Source organism: Schistocerca serialis, chromosome 2 (genome assembly GCF_023864345.2).
Source record: "Schistocerca serialis cubense isolate TAMUIC-IGC-003099 chromosome 2, iqSchSeri2.2, whole genome shotgun sequence".
Taxonomy (NCBI): domain Eukaryota; kingdom Metazoa; phylum Arthropoda; class Insecta; order Orthoptera; family Acrididae; genus Schistocerca; species Schistocerca serialis.
The window spans coordinates 864,259,321-864,282,084 of record NC_064639.1 but is presented as its reverse complement, the minus strand read 5'-3'; the positions used below and the strand labels follow the sequence as shown (position 1 = coordinate 864,282,084).

The 22,764-nt window shown below is 45.1% G+C and overlaps 1 protein-coding gene across 2 annotated transcripts in view; it reads left to right on the top strand.

The window, feature by feature from the left end:
- LOC126458171 (mucin-17-like) overlaps positions 1 to 22,764 on the top strand; it is a 309,041-nt gene that overhangs the window by 91,135 nt on the left and 195,142 nt on the right. For both annotated transcript variants that reach the window (XM_050095041.1, XM_050095040.1), the window contains exon 2: positions 21,420 to 21,566. In XM_050095041.1, the coding sequence (XP_049950998.1) occupies positions 21,420 to 21,566 (147 nt within the window). The remainder of the gene's footprint in view (positions 1 to 21,419; positions 21,567 to 22,764) is intronic.

The following is a 22,764-nucleotide window of genomic DNA, read 5'->3' as shown; positions in this document are numbered from 1 at the left end:
CTGATAATCTTATGTCCCTGGAGTCTGCCATTCGAACAGCTTCTTCCAGACGCCAACATTTGGTTGCCATCTTTTTTGACTTACATAAAACATACGACACGACCTGGTGACATCATATCCTTGCCACATGGTATGATTGGTGTCTCTGGGGCATGCTCTCGATTTTTATCCAAAACTTCCAGTCGCTCCCTACATTCCGTGTCTCAAGTCGGTGCCTCCCATAGTTCCCCCTGTATTCTGGAGAATGCCATTCTGAAAGGTCCGTATTGAGTCTCTCTCTCTCTCTCTCTCTCTCTCTCTCTCTCTCTCTCTCTCTCTCTCTCTCTCTCTATTTTTGGTGGCTATTAACGGTCTAGCAGCAGCTGTATGGCCGTTGGTCTCACCTTCTATATAAGTGGATGACTTCTGAATTTGGTGTTGTTGAGGGGCGACTACAAGGAGCCATTCACAAGGCACAGTAATGGGCTCTACCCATGGGCTCTCAGTTTTCAGCTGCGAAGTGGTGTGCCATGCATTTCTGTCGGCATTGCACCATTCATCCAGAACCAGAACTTTACATTAACGACAATCCACTCACTGTAGTGGATACATAATCTATTCTTAGGACTGGTTTTCGACGCCCTGTTGATTTGGCTACCTCACCTTCATCAGCTTAAGTGGAAGTGCTGGCAGTATCTCAATGTCCTTCACTGCCTGAGCAACACCACCTGGGGAGCAGATCGCTCTACGTTGCTACAGCTCTACAGAGCTGTTGTTCAATCCCACCTTGACTATGGCAGTCTGGTTTACAGTTTGGCGGTGCCCTCACGTTCCGTTTACTCGACCCTGTGCACCATTTGGCGTTCAGTAAGTCTGGTGACCAGTGTCCTGGTGCAGGCCAGAGTCCCTCCATTGATGGTTCGGAGTGCACAACTGCTCGCCAGTTATGTTGCACACGTTAGTAGTTCTCCTATGCATCCAAATTACCATCTCCTTTCCCTAACCACCGGTTCATCTCGTGCATCGGTGGCCCAGGTCAGGGTTTACAATTGCGGTTTGCATCCTTTCCCTTCTGTCTGAACTGGCATCCTTGCCATTACCAGCTCTCCTCAAGGTCCATTCATGTACACCTCCATGGTGTACACCTAGACTGCAGATTTATCTGGATCTTTCATATGCCCCCTAAGGACTCTGTTAACCCTGCAGCTCTCTGCTATCACTTCCTCCCGATGCAACGAACTTGCTGACAGGCAGGTCAAACAGGCTACGTGAAAACCGCTTCTGGAGATGGGCATCTCTGAAACTGACGTGCGCTCTGTCTTACACCACAGGGTTTTTTGGCTTTGGGAGACAGAATGGCATAACAATATGCACAACAAACTGCATGTCATTAAGGAGACTACGAATGTGTGGAAGTCTTCCATGCGGTCCTCTTGCAGAATCAGTTGTCCTCTGCCGGCTTCACATTGGCCATATGTGGCTAACGCATGGTTACCTCCTCCGCCACGATGACCCACCTCGGTGTCGCTGTGGCTCGCACATGACTGTTGTCCATCTCTTGCTGGACTGCCCACTTTTAGCCACTCTGTGGCGGACTTTTAACTTTCCCAGCACCCTACCTTCGGTGTTGGATGACATTGCCTCAACAGAAGCTTTAGTTATACATTTTATTTGTGAGGGTGCGTTTTACCATTTTACCTAAGTTTTAGCGCATGACCTTTGTCCCTCTGGGTCCTCCACCCTAGTGCTTTTACGATGGAGGTTTTAATGTGTTGCGGAGTGGCTGGCTTCTCCTTTTTATTCTCATGGTCAGCCAGCCATGGTAATCTGCTCTCTTGTTTTGATATCTTCTACATATTTCTTAAGTGTCTCTGTGGTTTTCTTTTCCGATTTTGTCCATTTTAGTGTTTGTTGCCCTTCTGTCATTCTTGTGGCGTCCCTGCATGGAGTCCATTTTGTTCACTGTAGCCAGGGGGGACCCAAGGATAATAAGAGGGGTCACTGCAGCTTTTATCCTAGCCATTGAAGGCAACATTTTGTCTGAGAAGGTTAAGCTCATAGCCTGTAAGTGTGATGCCAGGCCTTATTTTCCTCCTTTGGTGAGATGTTTTAGGTGCCAAAGGTTCAGATGTATGTCGTCCTACTGTTCTAATGATGCTGCCTTTGGGGCATGTGGATGGACATCCCATGAGGGCAGCCCTTGTGACCAACTCCTTCAATGTGTCAGCTGTCCAGAACCACACCCTCCTCAATCACTGTAATACTCAGAGTTCAAGAGGGAGAAGAAAATTCAAGAGTATAAAACGCTTTACTGCCTATCTTATCAATAACCAAAGAAAAAGTTTCAAAGAGTTCGTATCACTGATATGGTTTCAAAGTTCGCGACTGTTCTCACAGTTTGTACCCCAAGCAATCACAAGACTTGCATGAGATCTTCTGGCCCTGGTCATATTCCAGGGCCTGCCCTACCATTGGGGGTAGGGAATGTCAGTTCCTCGTCCCTACACCTATAGCACTAGTGATTCCCACACCATCAATGCAACCAGAGATACTTGCCATCTGACCGAACTCCATTATTTACTAGCTATTTACTCTGTAATTGGCGTAGCACTTCAGGAAACACAGTTCATGGCAACACACCTCCGTGCTCTGAAAAACTACAAGCCCTGCTGTACCAATCGTGTTAATGTCAAGAGAGTGCTTGGTTTGGTCTGTACCCTCATATGCTCTGATAACTTTCAGAGAGCAGGTGCCCCTTACCACTGCACTAGAGACTATGGCTGCTAGTGTCTACCTGCCAGTTTGGATGACAATATGTAATGAGTATCTACTCCAGACAGACGTTTCCAATGTCAGGAGCTGAGAGTTAGTGGAACATCTACCTCCTCCTTCCTCTTGTTGGGGACTCAGTGCACATAAGCCTCTGTGGGGCAGAAACATTGTGTGAGGCCGATTACTAGAACACTTTCTTTCATAATTGTACCTCTGCCTACTCAGAACTTGAGCTGCAACACATTTCAGTGCAGTCCGCAGAACAAATTCGGCTACTGATCTTCTAGTTGGAAACCCGAGTATCTTAACCTGGATTCAGTGGTGCATTCACGGTCATCTTTGTGAAAGCGACCATTTTGCTATTGTTCTCTCCCTCTCAACTCACAGACATCTGGAACATGCCCCACATTGGTCACTTCAGAAAGCTGACTGGCAGGCTTTCTCCTCTACAGCCACTTTTGCAGCCTGTCATGTGACGGATATTGACAAAATGGTACAGGATACTATTGATACTGTTAATCATGCCACAGCAGCATTGATACCCTCCGGCTCATCCCAACGATCAGTGGTGCCATGGTGGTCTGAAGATTTAGCCACAGCTACCAGGGGATACTGCAGGGTGTGTCGGTGCCACAAGTGCCATCCCCTATGGCAATGGAAGATGACATTCCCCAGAAAGTGTCCTCCCCCAAATAGTTGAATTGCATGGAGATACAAAGCCATGACAAGAGGATGAGGAGATCGAATCTTAAGGGCACTATGGATAACTCATGCACCATGTAAGGTATCCTTCCCCATATGGCCCACACTTCTGTAGAATTTGGAATGTGAAATGTCAAACCATAAAATGGGACTTGAACTTACAGGGCCGAAAAGTGAGAGACTCCTTTTAGTCGCCTCTTACGACAGGCAGGGATACCTCTGGCCTATTCTAACCCCCAGACCCACAGAGGGAAATAATGTGTTTCTGACTCATGAAACAAAGATGGTACTTACTGCAAGTAGACACTTCAGTGAAGTGACCCGCAAAACAGTCAGCGAGTGCCATGGGATCAGTGCAGTTTTTACCATTGACATGGGTGACAGATCGCCACAGATGTTACTTGGGACGATGGGGTGTGGGATCACACAGTCCTGCTTCCTTTTCTTTAACAAAAACCGCACTTTCGCCCACAGTCGCTTGAAGGTCGGGACACACATGTCAGGACCGTGTCCGTGCTGAGACACGTCCGAGTATCGGCCGTCACCCGGACTACGAAATACAACATTAAAACAAATGCAGCGGGCCCCACTTGACCGAGCCGTGCACGGGGAACGTCAACGGGCCGGGGCCGGGCCGGGCGGGATTCGCCGTGTTTAAATTTTCACGTGACGAACACGGCCTGACGGTGGGGTTGTCTTGTGAGCTGTGCAACTGCGCAAAACTGTTCTGTGTACAAAACATGGATGTGGAACGACTAATAGAGGAAGTTCGTAAGTTTCCTGTTCTTTACGATCAGGGAAGTGAAAAATACAGGAATATCGAGTACAAAGACAGAGTTTGGAAGACAACTGCAACAGATCTACAAGCCAAAGGTAACATAAAAACTATACAAGTTTTAATACCCGAAAGATATTTATTTACTTTTTATTTTACAAACAGATGTTTGGTTTATGTCATCGTTATATCGCCAAGGCGACATGTTCTTGCCATTCCACAGTACCTTGTGGAGAGTTCAGGAATTTTTTGAGTTGTTCTCGTACAGCAAATGCAGCATCTGTTGATCTCCCACGAATTCGAGGTAGGTTTCGAAGATTTGATGAACTTCCGGATCCCTCAGCAGTTTCCGTTTGATCCATCCTCTGTTCGGGCACCCTATAACCTTCCATTTTTCGAATAAAGTTGTACAGTACACACGCAGCCGTCACAATCATTGTAAGGTTATTAGGATCTCCCTGAAGGACTCTTCTAAATATTCGAAATTTCTGTTGCAATATACCGAATGCATTTTCGGATATTCTTCTTGCCCGACTCAAACGATAATTAAATATAGCCTTGTCATTTGTTAAGTTCCTGCCAGGATATGGTCGCATCAAGTATGTTTTGAGAGGGAAAGCTTCATCGCCTACAATTACCATTGGAAGTTCAACATCAGTTCCGGGTAAAGTTTTACTCTTTGGGACGCTAAGCGTATTGTTTTCCAATGACTTTCCAAGATTTGAATTTACTAGAATGCCTCCATCAGAGTTTTTTCCGTACGCTCCCACGTCTATTGCAATAAAATTATAACATGGGTCAACCAGAGCAAGAAGCACAATGGAATATGTTTTTTTGTAATTCCAATAGAGACTTCCTGAGTTGTTTGGAGCCTGTATTGTTACGTGCTTTCCATCTAAAGATCCAATGCAGTTTGGAAACTGCCATATTGTCCAAAACTCCTCAGCTATAGCATTCCATTTTTCTTCATTCGGCACAGGCATCACGTCTTCTAACAATAAATCGATAACTGTTCTAGAGGTGTCATGGACGATAGCTGCAACTGCGGATTTTCCCAACCTGTAGCTGAAGGAAATAGTTTTAAAGGAATCTCCTGTAGCAAGGAACCTGAAAAAAATTGAATGTATAAGATGAGAAATACTGTATAATCTATAAAATATTTGCAGCATTTTAAACATTGTAATATAAATACGCGATTTAAAATATTTTTGCTACAGGTGGAATAGAGGAATGCAAAAAAAAAAAATGGGCATCTGTTCGTGACCAACTAAGGAAGACCTTGCAGAAAAGGAAAACTGTTTCAGGACAAGCTGCTGTTCATCAACATAAATACAAGTATGAAGGTCTCTTAACGTTCCTGCTACCTTACGTGGTAGAACGAGAAACAGTTTCCAATGTTCCTTACACGCAAGACGATAATGAGCATAAACAAGAATCAAATACAGATTCCCAAGAGGAGCAGTCGATTGTTGAAAACGAAAAAGTGTCTACACAAGAAGACATTGCAGATGAAGAATGGATCATTAAAACCCAGGATAGTGAAACAGAGAATTTGATAGAGCGCACTCGGCATTCCCAGACGCCCTCAGCTCATTCGTCCGTCACTTCAAAGAAGAACACGTTTATGAAACCACCACTGAAACGAAAATTTCAGCGTGAGATTAAACCACAAGAATCTACATCAAGCCAGCTCATGGCTTACATTTTGGCAGAAAAAAAAGCTGAAAAACGGAGAGATATACAAAACCCAGTTGATGCTTTTTTGGCTGGTGTAGCACCAGCCCTAAAATCATTGCATCCACTACTGTTTCATCAAGCTAAAAGTAGGATTTTTTCAATTGTACAAGACTTTGAACTGAAGCAACTCATGAATGACGTATCAGTCCATCAATTCACTCCATCATCTTCCAATTCCTCAGCAAAATCTGTTTCAACACCATATCCTTCACCTGTGGGAAACGAATCAACAGAACCTACACAGCAGCTTTTGGACCTGCAAAGGGATTCGCACAATTCGTATATAAATAACCAAAGCCATCATTCTCCAAGTTCCCCTGCATCCTCATCAGCTTCAGAAACTAATTCACTGAATAGTCCTCATTTGTTTTTCTTAGGGTAGTAGAAATTTAACTGTATTATTTACTAACTTATGTATTTATCTTTCAATTACTAAAGTAATAAAATAAAAATGCTGTCCTTAAAACTTCTTATTTATTTGTGTTCTGTGTACTTTTCTTTAACCTACCGTAAAAAAACAGCCAGTCGTTCTTTGGGTGAAACTGATACTCTCCAGAACGTGTCATTTTTTCTCAGCCTTCGTTCTAGTTTCTTTAAAAGTTCACAGGTGTACTGCGTCTGCCTAAAATATTCATAAAACTTAGTCTCATCATCTACGAGGTGAGAAAATAGTGTTCGAAACTCTCCCTGTACTGGTCTTGTTTTCCAGGCACTGTGGATCCATAATTTTCTTCTTCTTGTTTGCCTTCGTTCGTTTTCCTCTTCGTCTAAAGCAAGTGCTATAAGTCCTAATTCACTATTACGAAAATTAGTGAACATGTTTTACAGCTTTCACAAACAGAAACACAGCTCACCGCGTCCGAGTCACTACAAGGAACAACAGACAGAGGCACGGACGTGCCCCGGTCATGTGTGGCCCCTGCAGGAACGGACCGGAGTACGGCCGTCACTCGTCCGACGCTCGGCCCTGACACGGCCCGGACGTGTGTGTCCCGACCTTGAATGGTATTGAATAGGCCAGAGGTATCCCTGCCTGTCGTAAGAGGCGACTAAAAGGAGTCTCTCACTTTTCGGCCCTATAAGTTCAGGTCCCATTTTATGGTTTGACATTTCACATTCCAAATTCTACAGAAGTGTGGGCCATATGGGGAAGGATACCTTACATGGTGCATGAGTTATCCATAGTGCCCTTAAGTTCGATCTCCTCATCCTCTTGTCATGGCTTTGTATCTCCACCTGCAATTCAACTATTTGGGGGAGGACACTTTCTGGGGAATGTCATCTTCCGTTGCCTCCTGTCCTCTTTCGGCCCCATGACAGCATTGGATTTCTCTATGCCCAATATCCAGCATGGTAGCCAGTCCGTTGTAGTGGGGCCATCATGTACCCATTTGGTGGTAGCCCCCTGACAACACAGGCATCACACTGCTGATGCCTCAGCTGTAAAACTCCCCACGTATGCCAAGGAGTAGATGCCTGTCTTGCTGTGGCATTAGGATCTCCGGCAAAAGCCATCATGCCAGGTGGCCTATGTTGTGGCTGGGTGGTGCCCATGGGGAGAGCCCCTGATCAGAGTGGGTGGCATCAGGGCAGATGACTCACAATGAAGCGGTCATCTCTTGCTGGTGACTGTACAGCGCCAGAAGTCTCTAAGAAGGACTAGATCTAGTACAGTGCTAACAGATATGACCCTAAATCGTTTCCCTCCCCCGCTACACCATGGGAGGAATGTAGGGCTACAGATAGAAGAGAGCCATATTCGCCTCAGTATGTAGTCTGTAGCAGAATAGATGGGGACTTCTTTCTACCTATGAAGGCTCAGTTTTTTGTTGAACATCTTGAGGATAAGTTTGGGGAAGTGATAGCGCTGTCCAAGATTAGAAGCGGTATAGTCTTGATTCAGACAGCATCTCCAGCCCAATCCCGGGCGTCACTGTGACCGACTGGGTGATATTCCTGTTTCTATCACTCCCCAGAAAAGTCTCAACGTGGTCCCCAGGGGATTATTTTCCATGTCGACCTCCTCTTGCAGTCTGACGACGAGCTCCACGCCAGTCTTAAACAGTGGGGGTTTTAATTTCATCCGGCGCATTTACAGCAGACCTAAAGACAACAGGGTTGCTCCGATGCCTTCATCTTGGCCTTTGAGGGTGATTCATTGCCTGGCTCCTCTCATGTGGAAGGGGTCCCTTGGGACCCTCTGTCCCAAAGTCTCCACTAATGCCGCAGCGGACACTCGCCAGTGTCTAAAGGAACCAAAAGCTGCAGTCTTCCGCCGTGCCTGAAGCTACTTCAGAGAAGTCCTCCCATGTAGCCCCTAAAGAGAAGCGAGAGGGCAAGCAAAGAAAGAAGTCTGCTTAGAAAAAGGACACTTCGATGGCCCCAACACCACCACTCCCTACCAATTCTGCACCTGTGGTTGAAGTGGAGATCTCAGCATCCCGTGAGGACCTGGATCTCACTGATGCCTGATCCACAGTAGGACTGGATACAAATACTCAATCGATGGCAGCAGGTGACTCTGAGGTGTAACCTGCGTCCTTGCATGCTTCGTGCCTTCCCAGCCTCATGATAACGTCATCCTCCAGTGAAATCGCGGCGGTTTTATCCACCATGTGGCTGAGCTATAGCAACTGCTAAGCTTTACACCCGCTTTCTGCATTGCCCTCCAGTAAACCTGGTTCCCGGCAATGGAGCACTCCTGCCCTTTGCGGCTATAGGGGATATTACAAAAACCGTAGCAACTATAATAGAGTGTCAGGTGGAGTTTGCTTCTTTGTCCTGAACTCAGTATGCTGTGAACCTGTGGCCCTTCAAACCCCTCTTGAAGCTGTGGCTGTCACGATAAGAACAACAAGGGAAATAACTGTCTGAAGTGTCGAATTTTTCCTGTCTCAACTCAACCCAGCCTCTTAAATACTGTGCCTCTCCCCTCCCCCCACACACACATTTCAGTGTCGCACATGGCACTTACTCTGCCATTGATTTATCCCTCTTCAGCCTGGGACTTCTCCCATCTGTCCACTGGAGAGCCCACGATGACTTGTGTGGTAGTGACCACTCCAGCATCTTCCTGTCACTCCCCCAGCGCCATTCACCTGGACGTCTACCAAGATGGGCTTTAAACAAGGCAGACTGGGAAGCTTTCACCTCTGCTGTCACCATTGAATCTCCACCACGTGGTCCATCGATGTGGTAGTTGAGCAGGTCACTACAACGATCGTTTCTGCGGCGGAAAACACGCTCCCTTGTTCTTCGGGGTGCCCCCAGCGGAAGTCAGTACCTTTGTGGTCTCCAGAAATCGCTGAGCCCATTAAAGGGCGTTGGCGAGCCCTACAGCGCTATAAGTGGCACCCTTCCCTAGAGCACCTAATAGCTTTATAACGGCTCCGTGCCCACGTTCGCCAGCTCATAATAAGATGGAAACAGGAGTGTTGGGATAGGTATGTGTCTACCATTGGGTGCCATACATCACCTTCCCAAGTCTGGACGAAGATCAGATGTGGGTACCAGACCCCGACAGGTGTTACTGGCATTAACATCAATGACGTGTTATCTACCGACGCAAATGCAATTGCCGAGCACTTTCCTGAACACTATGGTTGAGCCTCTGTGTCAGAGAATTATCGTCCAGCATTTCGAATCCTCAAACGGCAGATGGAAAGGAAAGCCCTCTCTTTCACTGAACGTTACAGTGAAGCCGATAATGCTCGTTTTACAGAGTGGGAGCTCCTCAGAATCCTTGCACATTGCCCCAACACAGCTCCTGGATCAGATCGGATCCACAGTCAGATGATCAAACATCTTTCGCCCGACTACAAGCGACATCTCCTCGTCATCTTCAACTGGATCTGTTGCGAAGGCGTCTTTCCATCGCAATGGCGGGAGAGCACCGTCATTCTAGTGCTCAAACCTGGTAAAAACCCGCTTGATGTGGATAGTTACCAGCCCATCAGCCTCACCAACTTTCTTTGTAAGCTGCTGGAATGTATGGTGTGTCGGCGGTTGGGTTGGGTCCTGGAGTCATGTGGCCTACTGGCACCATGTCAGGGCGGCTTCCGCTAGTGTTGCTTTACCACTGATAATCTTGTGTCCCTCGAGTCTGCCACCCGAACAGCCTTTTCAGACGCCAACATCTGGTTGCCGTCTTTTTTGACTTACTTAAAGCACACTACATGGGCAACATCAGATCCTTGCCATATTGTATGAGTGGGGTATCCGGGGCCCCTTACCGATTTATATCAAAAACTTCCTGTCGCTCTGTACTTTCTGTGTCTCTGTGTCCAAGTCAGTGCCTACCATAGTTCCCCCTGTATTCTTGAGAATGGCGTTCCGAAGGGTCCGTATTGAGTGTATCTCTATTTTAATGGCCATGGACGGTCTTGCAGCAGCTGTCGGGCCGTCGGTCTCACCTTCCCTGTATGTAGACACCTTCTGCATTCAGTACTGCTCCTCCCCCAGTACTGGTGTTGCCGAGCGGCGCCTACAGGGAGCCAGCCACAAGACACAGTCATGTGCTCTAGCCCACGGCTTCCAGTTTTCAGCTGTGAAGTCGTGTGTTATGCACTTCTGTCGGCAGCGTACTGTTCATCCGGAACCAGAACTTTACCTTAATGACGATCCACTCACTGTAGTGTAGACATTTCGATTCTTAGGACTGGTTTTCGACGCCTGATTGATTTGGCTACCTCACCTTCGTCAGCTTAAGCGGAAGTGCTGGCAGCACATCAATGCCCTCCACTGCCTGAGCAACACCAACTGGGGTGCCGATCGCTCTACGCTGCTATAGCTCTACAGAGCCCTTGTTCAATCCCACCTGGGCTATGGGAGTCTGGTTTACGGTTCGGCGGCGCCCTCAGCGTTGCGTTTACTGGACCCAGTGCACCACTGTGGCGTTCAGCTGGCAGCAGGAGCTTTTCGGACGAGTCCAGTGACCAGCATCCTATCGGACTGCTCGCCAGTTACGTTGCACACATTCATAGTTCCCCTGAGCATCTGAATTGCCGTCTCCTTTTCCCATCCACGGCAGTTCATCTCCCACATCAGAGGACCAAGGTCAGGGCTTAAGATTGCAGTTTGTGTCTGATGTCTTCTGTCTGAAGTAGACTCCTTGCCTTTACCACCTATAGTCCAGGTCTATTCACGTACACATTTATGTTGTATACCTTGACCGAAACTCTGCCTGGACCTTTCACATGGTCCTAAGGACTCAGTTAACACTGCAGCTCTCTGGTGTCACTTCCTCTCGATTCTTGACATGTACTGGGACCATGAAGTGGTTTATACTGAGGCTTGATGGCTGATCGTCACGTTGACTTCTTGTATGTTCATGGAGGACATATTGAACAGCACTCCTTGCCAGATGGCTGCAGTGTTTTCACTGCAGAGCTGGCGGCCATTTCTCGTGCTCTTGAGCGCATCCGCTCATGCCCTCGCGAGTCTTTTCTTCTCTGTACTGACTCCTTGAGCTACAAGCTATCGACCAGTGCTACCCCCCGCCATCCTTTGGTAGCGACCATCCAGGAGTCCATCTATGCCCTGGAATGGTCCAGCCATTCTGTGATGTTTGTGTGGACCCCAGGCCATGTCGGAATCCCAGACATCCAACTTGCTGACAGGCTACATGGAAACCGCTTTTGGAGATCATATCCCTGTAACTAATCTGCAGACATTATTACGCCGTAGGGTTTTTCAGCTTTGGGAGACAGAATGGCGTAATCTCAGTATGCACAACAAACTGCATGTCCTTAAGGACACAACGAATGTGTAGAAGACGTCCATGTTCCCTCACAGGGAATCTGCGGTTCTTGCCAGCTCCACATTGGCCATACATGGCTATCACATGGCTACCTCCTCCATCACGTGTACCCACTTTGGTGTCACTGTGGCTCACATACGACTGTCGTCCACATCTTGCTGGACTGCCCACTTTTAGCCGCTCTGCTGCGGAATTTTTATCCTTCTCAGCACCCTACCTTCAATGTTGGCCGACAATGCACTCAACAGCATATTTGGTTTTACGTTTTTTTGTGAGGGGTTTTTTATTGTACCATGTAAGAGTGGGCATTTAGCCTTCTCTCTGAGATCGCCGCCACCCCCCCCCTTTCACTATGTCGCATTTTCTTTGCATTTGTTTGTCATGGTGCTGGTGTTTCCAAACATGTGTTCATCTCGCCTTGTCTTTTTGGGGTAGACATTTTGATGTGCTGCGGAGTGGCTGGCTCATCGTCTTTTATTATTGTGGTCGCCAGTGCAGGCCTTATGCTGTATGGTTTTAATACATTCTTCCACTTTTCCTTGTGGTGTATGTTTTCCCTGTTTTTTGTTTGTTACATTCATTTTCTTTTTAGGTGTGGTGTTGGATGTTTTTGTACCTTGAGCCTTGCTTGCGTCAGGAAAAAGGGACTGATGACCCTGTAGTTTGGTCCCTTTATACCACAAACCAACCAACCAAATACATTATTGAGCACCACCCGCTATTTCTCCATGCACATGGCTCTCTATCCCCCCCCCCATGAACCATGGACCTTGCCGTTGGTGGGGAGGCTTGCGTGCCTCAGCGATACAGATAGCCGTACCGTAGGTGCAACCACAACGGAGGGGTATCTGTTGAGAGGCCAGACAAACGTGTGGTTCCTGAAGAGGGGCAGCAGCCTTTTCAGTAGTTGCAAGGGCAACAGTCTGGATGATTGACTGATCCGGCCTTGTAACAATAACCAAAACGGCCTTGCTGTGCTGGTACTGCGAACGGCTGAAAGCAAGGGGAAACTACAGCCGTAATTTTTCCCGAGGGCATGCAGCTCTACTGTATGATTACATGATGATGGCGTCCTCTTGGGTAAAATACTCCGGAGGTAAAATAGTCCCCCATTCGGATCTCCGGGCGGGGACTACTCAAGAGGATGTCGTTATCAGGAGAAAGAAAACTGGCGTTCTACGGATCGGAGCGTGGAATGTCAGATCCCTTAATCGGGCAGGTAGGTGAGCAAGGTGTATGAAACAGGTGAAATACCCTCCGACTTCAAGAAGAATATAATAATTCCAATCCCAAAGAAAGCAGGTGTTGACAGATGTGAAAATTATCGAACTATCAGCTTAATAAGTCACAGCTGCAAAATACTAACACGAATTCTTTACAGACGAATGGAAAAACTAGTAGAAGCCAACCTCGGGGAAGATCAGTTTGGATTCCGTAGAAACACTGGAACACGTGAGGCAATACTGACCTTACGACTTATCTTAGAAGAAAGATTAAGGAAAGGCAAACCTACGTTTCTAGCACTTGTAGACTTTTGACAATGTTGACTGGAATACTCTCTTTCAAATTCTAAAGGTGGCCGGGGTAAAATACAGGGAGCGAAAGGCTATTTACAATTTGTAGAGAAACCAGATGGCAGTTATAAGAGTCGAGGGACATGAAAGGGAAGCAGTGGTTGGGGAGTAAGACAGGGTTGTAGCCTGTCCCCGATGTTGTTCAATCTGTATATTGAGCAAGCAGTAAAGGAAACAAAAGAAAAATTCGGAGTAGGTATTAAAATTCATGGAGAAGAAATAAAAACTTTGAGGTTCGCCGATGACATCGTAATTCTGTCAGAGACAGCAAAGGACTTGTAAGAGCAGTTGAATGGAATGGACAGTGTCTTGAAAGGAGGATATAAGATGAACATCAACAAAAGCAAAAAAAGGATAATGGAATGTAGTCTAATTAAGTCGGGTGATGCTGAGGGAATTAGATTAGGAAATGAGGCACTTAAAATAGTAAAGGAGTTTTGCTATTTGGGGAGCAAAATAACTGATGATGGCCGAAGTAGAGAGGATATAAAATGTAGGCCGGCAATGGCAAGGAAAGCGTTTCTGAAGAAGAGGAATTTGTTAACATCCAGTATTGATTTAAGTGTCAGGAAGTCATTTCTGAAAGTATTCGTATGGAGTGTAGCCATGTATGGAAGTGAAACATGGACGATAAATAGTTTGGACAAGAAGAGAATAGAAGCTTTCGAAATGTGGTGCTACAGAAGAATGCTGAAGATTAGATGGGTAGATCACATAACTAATGAGGAAGTATTGAATAGGATTGGGGAGAAGAGGAGTTTGTGGCACAACTTGACCAGAAAAAGGGATCGGTTGGTAGGACATGTTCTGAGGCATCAAGGAATCACCAATTTAGTATTGGAGGGCAGCGTGGAGGGTAAAAATCGTAGGGGGAGACCAAGAGATGAATACACTAAGCAGATTCAGAAGGATGTAGGTTGCAGTAGGTACTGGGAGATGAAAAAGCTTGCGCAGGATAGAGTAGCATGGAGAGCTGCATCAAACCAGTCTCAGGACTGAAGACCACAACAACAACAACAACAATGGCTCTCTATAATACAGTCCCCCTTTAAGTGAATAGGAGCTTCACAACACTTTGGCAGAGTGTCAAGATATGGCCACTGGCCCCGACAAAATCCATAACCAAATGCTCAAACATCTTCTGGCTTTTTAATCGCACTGGTGAGGTGGAGAATTCCCTTGTCAGTAGTGGGAAGGTTTATTATTCCTGTCCTGAAACTGGGAAAGGACCCACATATTTTAACTAACTACCAGCCTCTCTGACGAATGGGCATTGTCAGCCACTTGAACTAATGGTCAACCACCATCTTTGTAGGTGCCTTTAAGCTGGAGGGCGTATATCATGTTTCCAAAGTGGCTTTTGGGCTTTTCGGTCCACCACAGATCATGTGGTTTGTCTGAAATCTGGAGTGCACAATGCTTTTTCATATTGCCAACATCTGATAGCTGTGTTCTTTGACCTACAGAAGCACACGATACCAGCTGGCGACATCACATCTATCTACACTGCATGAGTGGGGTTTCTGGGTCAGTGTACTCATATTTATCCAGAATATCCTATCTGTTTGACTTTCTTGGTCTCTCAGCAACCAGTATGTATAGGACACTGGAGACTCTCGGGGATTGGTTCTGAGCATAACACGGTTCTCTATCGCCATCAATGGTATCGTAAAAGCAGTGGCTCCACAGTCTCTCTGGCACTGTGTGTGGATGATCTTTGCCTGTACTGTGCCTCTGCACCACTGTGCACAATTGAGTGCCATCATCAGGGGGCTGTCTGGCGAGTACATGACTGGGCCATGGTTCACAACTCTCAATTTTCTCTTACAAATTGACAAGATGTGCATTTTTGCTTACTCCAGACTGCACCCACACTGAGAAATTTATCTTCGTGAAAATTTACTTGAAGTCATTTAAACTTTTCAATTCTTAGGTATTTTACTTGACAACGAGGTAACTTGGCTGCTACATGTCCGCTGGCTCAAGGCAGTTGGATGACGAAGCTAAATGCTCTCCATTTTCGTAGTAATTCCTTGTGGGGTGTGAACTGCATAGTTCTGAGAGTTTACAGAGTGCTGATTTTATCCCAATTGGACTATGGATGTGTGCCTATGGTCAGCAGCATCGTCAGAACTGAGCTTGTTGGATCCTGTTCACCAACTGGCATGCAGCTGGCAATGGGGGCCTTCCGTATGAGCCCTGTTGAGAGCCTCCTGGAGGATGCTGGTTTCTCACTGCTGAGGGTAAGACAACAGTAACTTCTGGCAAATTACACAGTCATAGTCTTTCAGACACCTACTCACCCACGTCTCTGAACGCTGTCCACAACCAACAGTTTGGATTGTTTACGCATTGCCCATAACTGGGTAAACCAGCTGGGATCCAACTTGATACTCTACTGGACAATTTCCAACAGCCCCCTGTTGTCTGTGTTCCTAGGTCTCCCTCTCGACACCCCCTGTGGTCTGTTCCCTGTCCTGTGATATGGATGGTCCTCTTTTGTGGCCCCCAAGAAAAGCGCTGCTGATCCTACCCTTCTCTGACATGTTTCGTTCGATACTCTACAATTACTCTAATTCGGCATGCATCTGCGCTGACGGATCGAAAGTCTATGACAGGGTGTGCAAGGGGACACGAGAAGCACTCTAGGCTGAGTGCTGACAGAGTATACACTGCAGAGTTGGTTGCCACATGTCAGGCTTGATGGTACATCAACTTCATGAGTTACTTAATGCAGCATTCGTCCGATCTCTTTGTGACATTGGCATCCCGCATGCCAGAACAGAGACGTGGGATGCCTTCATCAGAGCAAGTGAAACCAAAGCAGATTTTTGTGGTATGACCAAGGGCCCTGCTGGAGACGAAAACACATCCTCATTTATCAGTCAGCGGCCACCAGGCCTGTTCCCGACCATTGTAGATCGACAGCAGTACGAGAGGACGCGATCAACAAGTAGACTATTTTCTTACAGCACTCAGGTGATCGAAAATAGTCCCAGAAGATCAGTCCGCCAACTGACCTTATAAGCTGACGCACCATCGGCCAGAAGGCAATTCGACACGACGCCCGGATTTGAAGGAATTTTCCATCCCGGCCACAACATCCATGCAGCTCATCTGCTGGTAGTCCCGGATCGTCAGGGTTGGCGGTTTCAGACTGCGATTCAACGTGAGTAATGTAATGGTGGTCTGGCCTCCATGGACAGCTTTGTGGTAATGCTGTGCCAACCAGTCTCTAGTATTGTTTCCATCTCTTCTGTGGTGGACTTCTCGACCAAGTGACTTATGAGGGAAACATTTTGTTAATCTTCTGTTGTAAGATCCGAAATGGGGCCCATCCTTTGTTTCATGTTTAAATTTTGTTTTGAGGAATATCGTTCACGTTTTGTCTCTGCTGCTGCAGGTACAAGGGCATATCCCTGTGCTATCCCAAAAATCTTTTGGTATCCAACATCCAGGACCAACTGGTTGACTTCTACAGCTCCGGAAGGACAATGACTTTCATCCCAGGCAATGAACTCGCTGACCATCTAGCTAAAGACACAACTACAGGGGCCTAACGTGAGGTCGGAATACCAGGCACCGACTTAAAATTTCAACTTCAATGCAATATTTAGAGACTCTGGGAAGTGGAATGGCAGACTATTACAATCCCAAACAAGTTGAGAGCAATTAAAGGGCCCATGAGATGAGATGTGGCATACATCGTTCTAGACCTCTGGGAAAGATGCCATTGTGCTCTACCGACTATGCATCAGCCACACAAGACTCACCCACGAATTCCTTCTGTGTCGGGTTGATCCTCCTCACTGCACCTTGTTCTTTGTGAGTGTGCCCTGCTGGCTGATCCGTGTTACACTCCCAGCTTGCCTGCCTCACTACCTGACACTTATGGATGATGAGACAGCCACCAACAAACGGTTGAATTTCCTGAGGGAGAGCGGTTTTTAACTAAACTGTAATACTCATCCACTTTCAGTGTTAGGAGTGGTTGTGGGGGGAGCGCCTCCTCCTGCAGCAGGTGCCTCCTACGCGACCCCAGGTTACTTTCTTCCCCCTCACCTTTAGACTGTCTTGTGCAAGATGCTACCTGGGTTACCTCTATTTCCTTTCACCTGTCATTTTACAACTGCTGTTAAACCCCTTTTCAAACTCTTTGACTTGCTTATATAGTTGGAACACCAAGTCCCCACATTTTTATCTTTTTAGGTGTTTCTCCCATGAAATAGAGGGAGAGATGACTACGTAGTGTAGTTGAGTCCCTTCAAGCAGATATTCATCATTATCATCGCTCTACCGTCTTTGACACAGAACTGTTCGCAATCTTGCAGGCACTGGAGCAGATGAGGCGTACTTCTAGTGCTGAATTCCACATTTGTTCCAATTCTCTGAGAGTCATTCACTCTCTGCAATGCTTGTACCCAACAGATAAAGTAGTCCAGAATATCTAGGATGTCCTCCATCAACTACAATGGCTGGGGAAGGTGGTGTATTTCTGTTGGGTACCATGGCGCATGGGTATTGTGGGGAACAAAAGGGGTGATGAAGCAGGCAATTTTTTAGAAATTTGTGGTAAGATCTTATGGGACCAAACTGCTGAGGTCATCGGTCCATTAGCTTGCACACCACTTATTGTAACATAAACTAACTTACGCTAAGGACAACACACATACCCATGCCCGAGGGAGGACTCGAAAAACCGCAAACCATAACAGTGCGGCCCAGACCGCGCGGCTGTAACAGGCAAGGAGGCATGTAGTGATCCTCAGTTATTTTAATGTGCTCTCCCCCTGCATGCTATGACCTTGCTGCTGAGGGACAGAGTCATGCATCGATGGGAAGATGAGTGGCGGGAAGTGACTGACAATAAGCTGCATCGAGTAGAACCCTGTACTCTGCTGTGACATACTTCCTTTTGGCCACGAAGAAGGGATGAGGTCCCGCTCATTCGTCTCTGCATAAATAACTGTGCACCGCGTTTTACTAGACTGTGTTTTATTTTTCTACCAGAGGGCAGCGACAGATTTTCTGTTAAGTAACATTGAAACGAATGTGGTTAGAGTTTTAAAGTTTTGTGATGTGACCAACTTGTTTCAGAAAATTTTAGGGAGATGTTCTTAATATGTTAACATAGTGACTGGTTCCCCCACATTTCTTGTAAGTGGTCAGCCAGTCACATTTCCATCTGCTTTTCGTGTAGCTCTTTTGTGGTTCCACGTCTGTTTTAAACCCAAGAGTAGCACCTTTCACCCTTCTCCACTGCATTAAGACGAGTGAGATAACAGGGTGATGGTGAGTGAATTAGTGTCATTTTGTAGGTTTCCTCATCACTGAGTGAAAACAATTTTAGACATTTGATTCACATATGTTTCTTTTAATTATGTGTAAGGGCCCTGATCACCCTCGCATTGAGCACCTGTAAGCTCCACACACACACACACACACACACACACACACACACACACACACACACACACACACAATCTCATAGCAGCTGTCAAGTTCATATGATGCTTCACCTGAGGTGACTAGTATCACGTCTGTATATCTCCATCTTGGCGGGGAGCAGTCATTTCTCTTTGTAGTAATGTATGTCCATATATTAGTGTTATGAACAAGCTCTGATCATTGACAACAAATGTCATAAGGGAGTAAAAGTACTGTGAGGTGGTTATCAGTATGAACAGTTGTTTAAAGAGCTGTGTACAAGAAAAAGGTAAATCAGGGTTTAATGTCTTGTCTACAATGAACTCATTAGAGTTGGAGCACAAGTTCGGATTTTTGTGTGGATGGGGAAGGAAATTGGCTGTACTCTTTCAAAGGAGCTATTCCAGAATTTGTCTGGAGGTATTTAGGGAAATGATGAGAAAGCTAAACCTGGATGGCAGAATGGGGATTTGAACCCTTGTCCTCACAAAAACAAGTCCTGTGTGCTAACTGTTGTGCCATTTCAGTAGATGTTCAGAAGAGGTTGTGGAGTAGACAGCAGATATTTCCATTCTACCCAAGTCTGTTTGTAAACAAATTATAGCAGATGATTTATACTACCACGAGCTTTGGTGCACAAAATTGTGGTGTAGCGGTTAGCGCCACTGACTGGCATGTTGTGGGTTGCCGGTTCAAACCTGACCACAAGAAAACATTTTCTTATTCAGTATTCATCATTTCTGGAAGATTTTCGAAATTTCTTAATCACTGATGGAAATAAAATCGCACCACTAAGAAGGAGTTGTGACAAATGAAAGCTAGTAGGCGTGTTTCTACATTTGAAAGGCGATGTCTATTCAGATACCCCGCCATTCGCATCAAGAGTGGCACTATTAGCGCCACTATGAGGATGCAAATCAGATTTTCTTTAAATACGCGCTGTAATGCTCATGAACGTTAGTAACCTTTGAAATAGGACATGTGAGTTGGTGTTAGTTAAGAATGCCTTTAAGGCAACAAAGAGGCCATTATCAACACCTCACTGAGTGTGAATAGGGTCGTGTAATGTGGTTATGAGAAACTGGATGTTCATTAAAGACCAATATGTCTGCTTGTGTCTGTATATGTGTGGATGGATGTGTGTGTGTGTGTGTGTGTGTGTGTGTGTGTGTGTGTGTGTGTGCGCGCGCGTGCGTGCGCGCGAGTGTATACCCGTCCTTTTCTTCCCCCTAAGGTAAGTCTTTCCGCTCTCGGGATTGGAATGACTCCTTACCCTCTCCCTTAAAACCCACATCCTTTCGTCTTTCCCTCTCCTTCCCTCTTTCCTGATGAGGCAACAGTTTGTTGCGAAAGCTTGAATTTTGTGTGTATGTTTGTGTTCGTTTGTGTGTCTGTCGACCTGCCAGCACTTTCATTTGGTAAGTCACATCATCTTTGTTTTTAGATATATTTTTCCTACGTGGAATGTTTCCCTCTATTTTATATATATATATATATATATATATATATATATATATATATATATATATCAAAAAAATGTCAGCCCAATATCGATTCCTGTGGTACACGCATAGTCAGCATTTTCCATTATGAAGACATTTCATTGGGTGCGCTCCCTGCGTTTCTTAGCTAGACACACTGAATCCTTATTTAGTTAGACAGGATAAAAAGCAATATGAAACGGAAACGAGCATGTGAGGATTGTGTAACGGAATGTGAATGGTCGATTTCCGTTTAGTGGGAGAATTTTGGAAAAGTGTGGTTCATCTGCAAAAGAGAACACACATAGGATGCTAGTGTGACCTGTTCTTCGGTACTGCTTGAGTGTTTGGAATATGCGCCAGATAGGATAAAAGGCAAACATTGAAGCAATTCGGAGGTGGGCTACTAGATTTGTTAACGGTAGGTTCGAACAACATGCAAAAGTATTGCGGAGATACTTCAGGAAATCAAATTGGAATCCTTGGAGGCACAGCTGTTTGCGTTCCCGAGTAACACTATTGAGAAAATTTAGAGAAACTGCCACTTGACGCTGACTCTGCAGAACAATTCTACTGCCGCCAATGTACATTTCGTGTGAGGAGCACGGAGATAAGATAGGAGAAATAACTCGTACAGGGGTATATAGACAGTCGTTTTTCTCTCGCTCTATTTGCAAATGGAACAGGAAAAGAAATGACTAGTAGTAGTGCAGGATACCCTCGGCCGCCCACCGTACGATGGCATGCAGAATATGTATATATGTAGATGTAGAAAACCAGTTACTAGGAAGCTCACTGATGGCACACTGTTTGAATGTCTCTAGAGGAATGTTAAAAACTGCATCATCTTGATACTTAACAGTGATTTAATGATCAAAGTATCTAACTGTTGGAGCTTGTATCATCACATTTTTCTGAAAAAGAGCCATTGTGATGCTGCTCCACTTAGTTCAACACGTTTGAATAGAATCTGTCAAGTTTAATACAACTATTTTCGAATTGTTGAATTAAAATGTCCGGCTTTGCATAATTCCCATGGCATTTGAACCATATAATTGTAATCAAGGAATATTTATTTACAAAATATCACTGACAAGCGTTTGTAATTTTGGAAGGTTTTTGTCTAATGCTTTTATGAAATGGAATGTGACTGCTTTTTACAACAGCAGTGTTCTGCACAAACGTAAACTTCCGTTTGTTTGCTTTTTCAACAGGTGCGATGGGAAGACAGTTTGCCAAAAGGAATCTGTGCCAGCTGTCTGTACAAGGTGGAGATGCTGTTCGAGTTCCACTGCTCTGCTGTGAGAATAGACTCACTGCTCAGGAAATATCTCGCTTCAGAAGTGACTGTTAAGGAACAGGTAACACTTTATACTTAAGTCTCAATATGCTAAACAGATCATTTCAGTTTAGACCTGAAATTCAAGTGAGCAACTACTAAAACGCGTAACGGAGGATATTTTAAGGGGAAAAAGCTTCTGATTTACAAAGAATCTTCTACTTTTCATAAAGGGTGTAGGACGTCAAGTGGGCCGACTTGGTGCAGGAGAGGCACCCCAGGACATTTTAATTTCCACTGTCTATACTTTTACAAATAAATTAATAAAACTTGGTTATCATGTCCAAGAAGGATTCAGGATTCACAATCATAGCAGTGGAATTTAAAAAAAGTAACAAAATAATTTTTTTACTTGTGAAATTTCATCTTTTTTTTTCAATTATTATTGGCAGCATTTGCTGCTATACATACACTTTTCTTCATAAGTAAGAAAGATTCTTCGGCGAATTTGCAGAGCATACCATACTTACAGGCGTATGAAACTCTAGAATTTATTTCATTTATGAAATATGGATGAATTGTTAGGTTTTAAACTTCATGTTTAGAAAAACCTCAAATTTTATAGTTAATTATCTCAATTTTACCACAGTTTTTAATAGATTTGGAAAATTCCACAGTTTTGCATTAAGGAGTTTGTGTTTAATAAGCATACCGAGTTTGGAAGTAATAGGATATTTATTTTGGATGTGACGTGTGCCTAAGTACAGAAATTTGTTTTTTGTGGAAAATAGCCATTAAAGTTTCTGCTTACATTTGGCATTCTTTTAGAACTGTTCAGCACCCTAACCAGGTACTTTTTCATTTTCTAAATCAGTTTTCTTCCTTTTCACATACCTATGGTTCATGCTTTTTTTATTTTATCACCTCCAAAAATGATTTATCTACATTCACTACACACACTCCATCGCATACAAAGCTTTGATGCAGTTCATCGGCTTAGTTCCCATTGTCTCTAAAACAAAGCTTTTCACATACAGCTAAAACAACGCTTCGCATTTTCTTTCACAAAAATGGTTTTTGGCAGTCTTCCCCGTACACATTGGTTGAAACTGTCATTTGGGTTTTGGGTACTGGCTTAAACGCATTTCTGCAATAAGTTTTCATTTGCAAGGTCCCTGAATGCAGGTTTGATGGTTTCCATTACAACAGTTGGTAGAGAATCCCTGTGATGATATTCTTCACCACCAGCAATTGACATTTGGTAGCCACGTCATGATTCA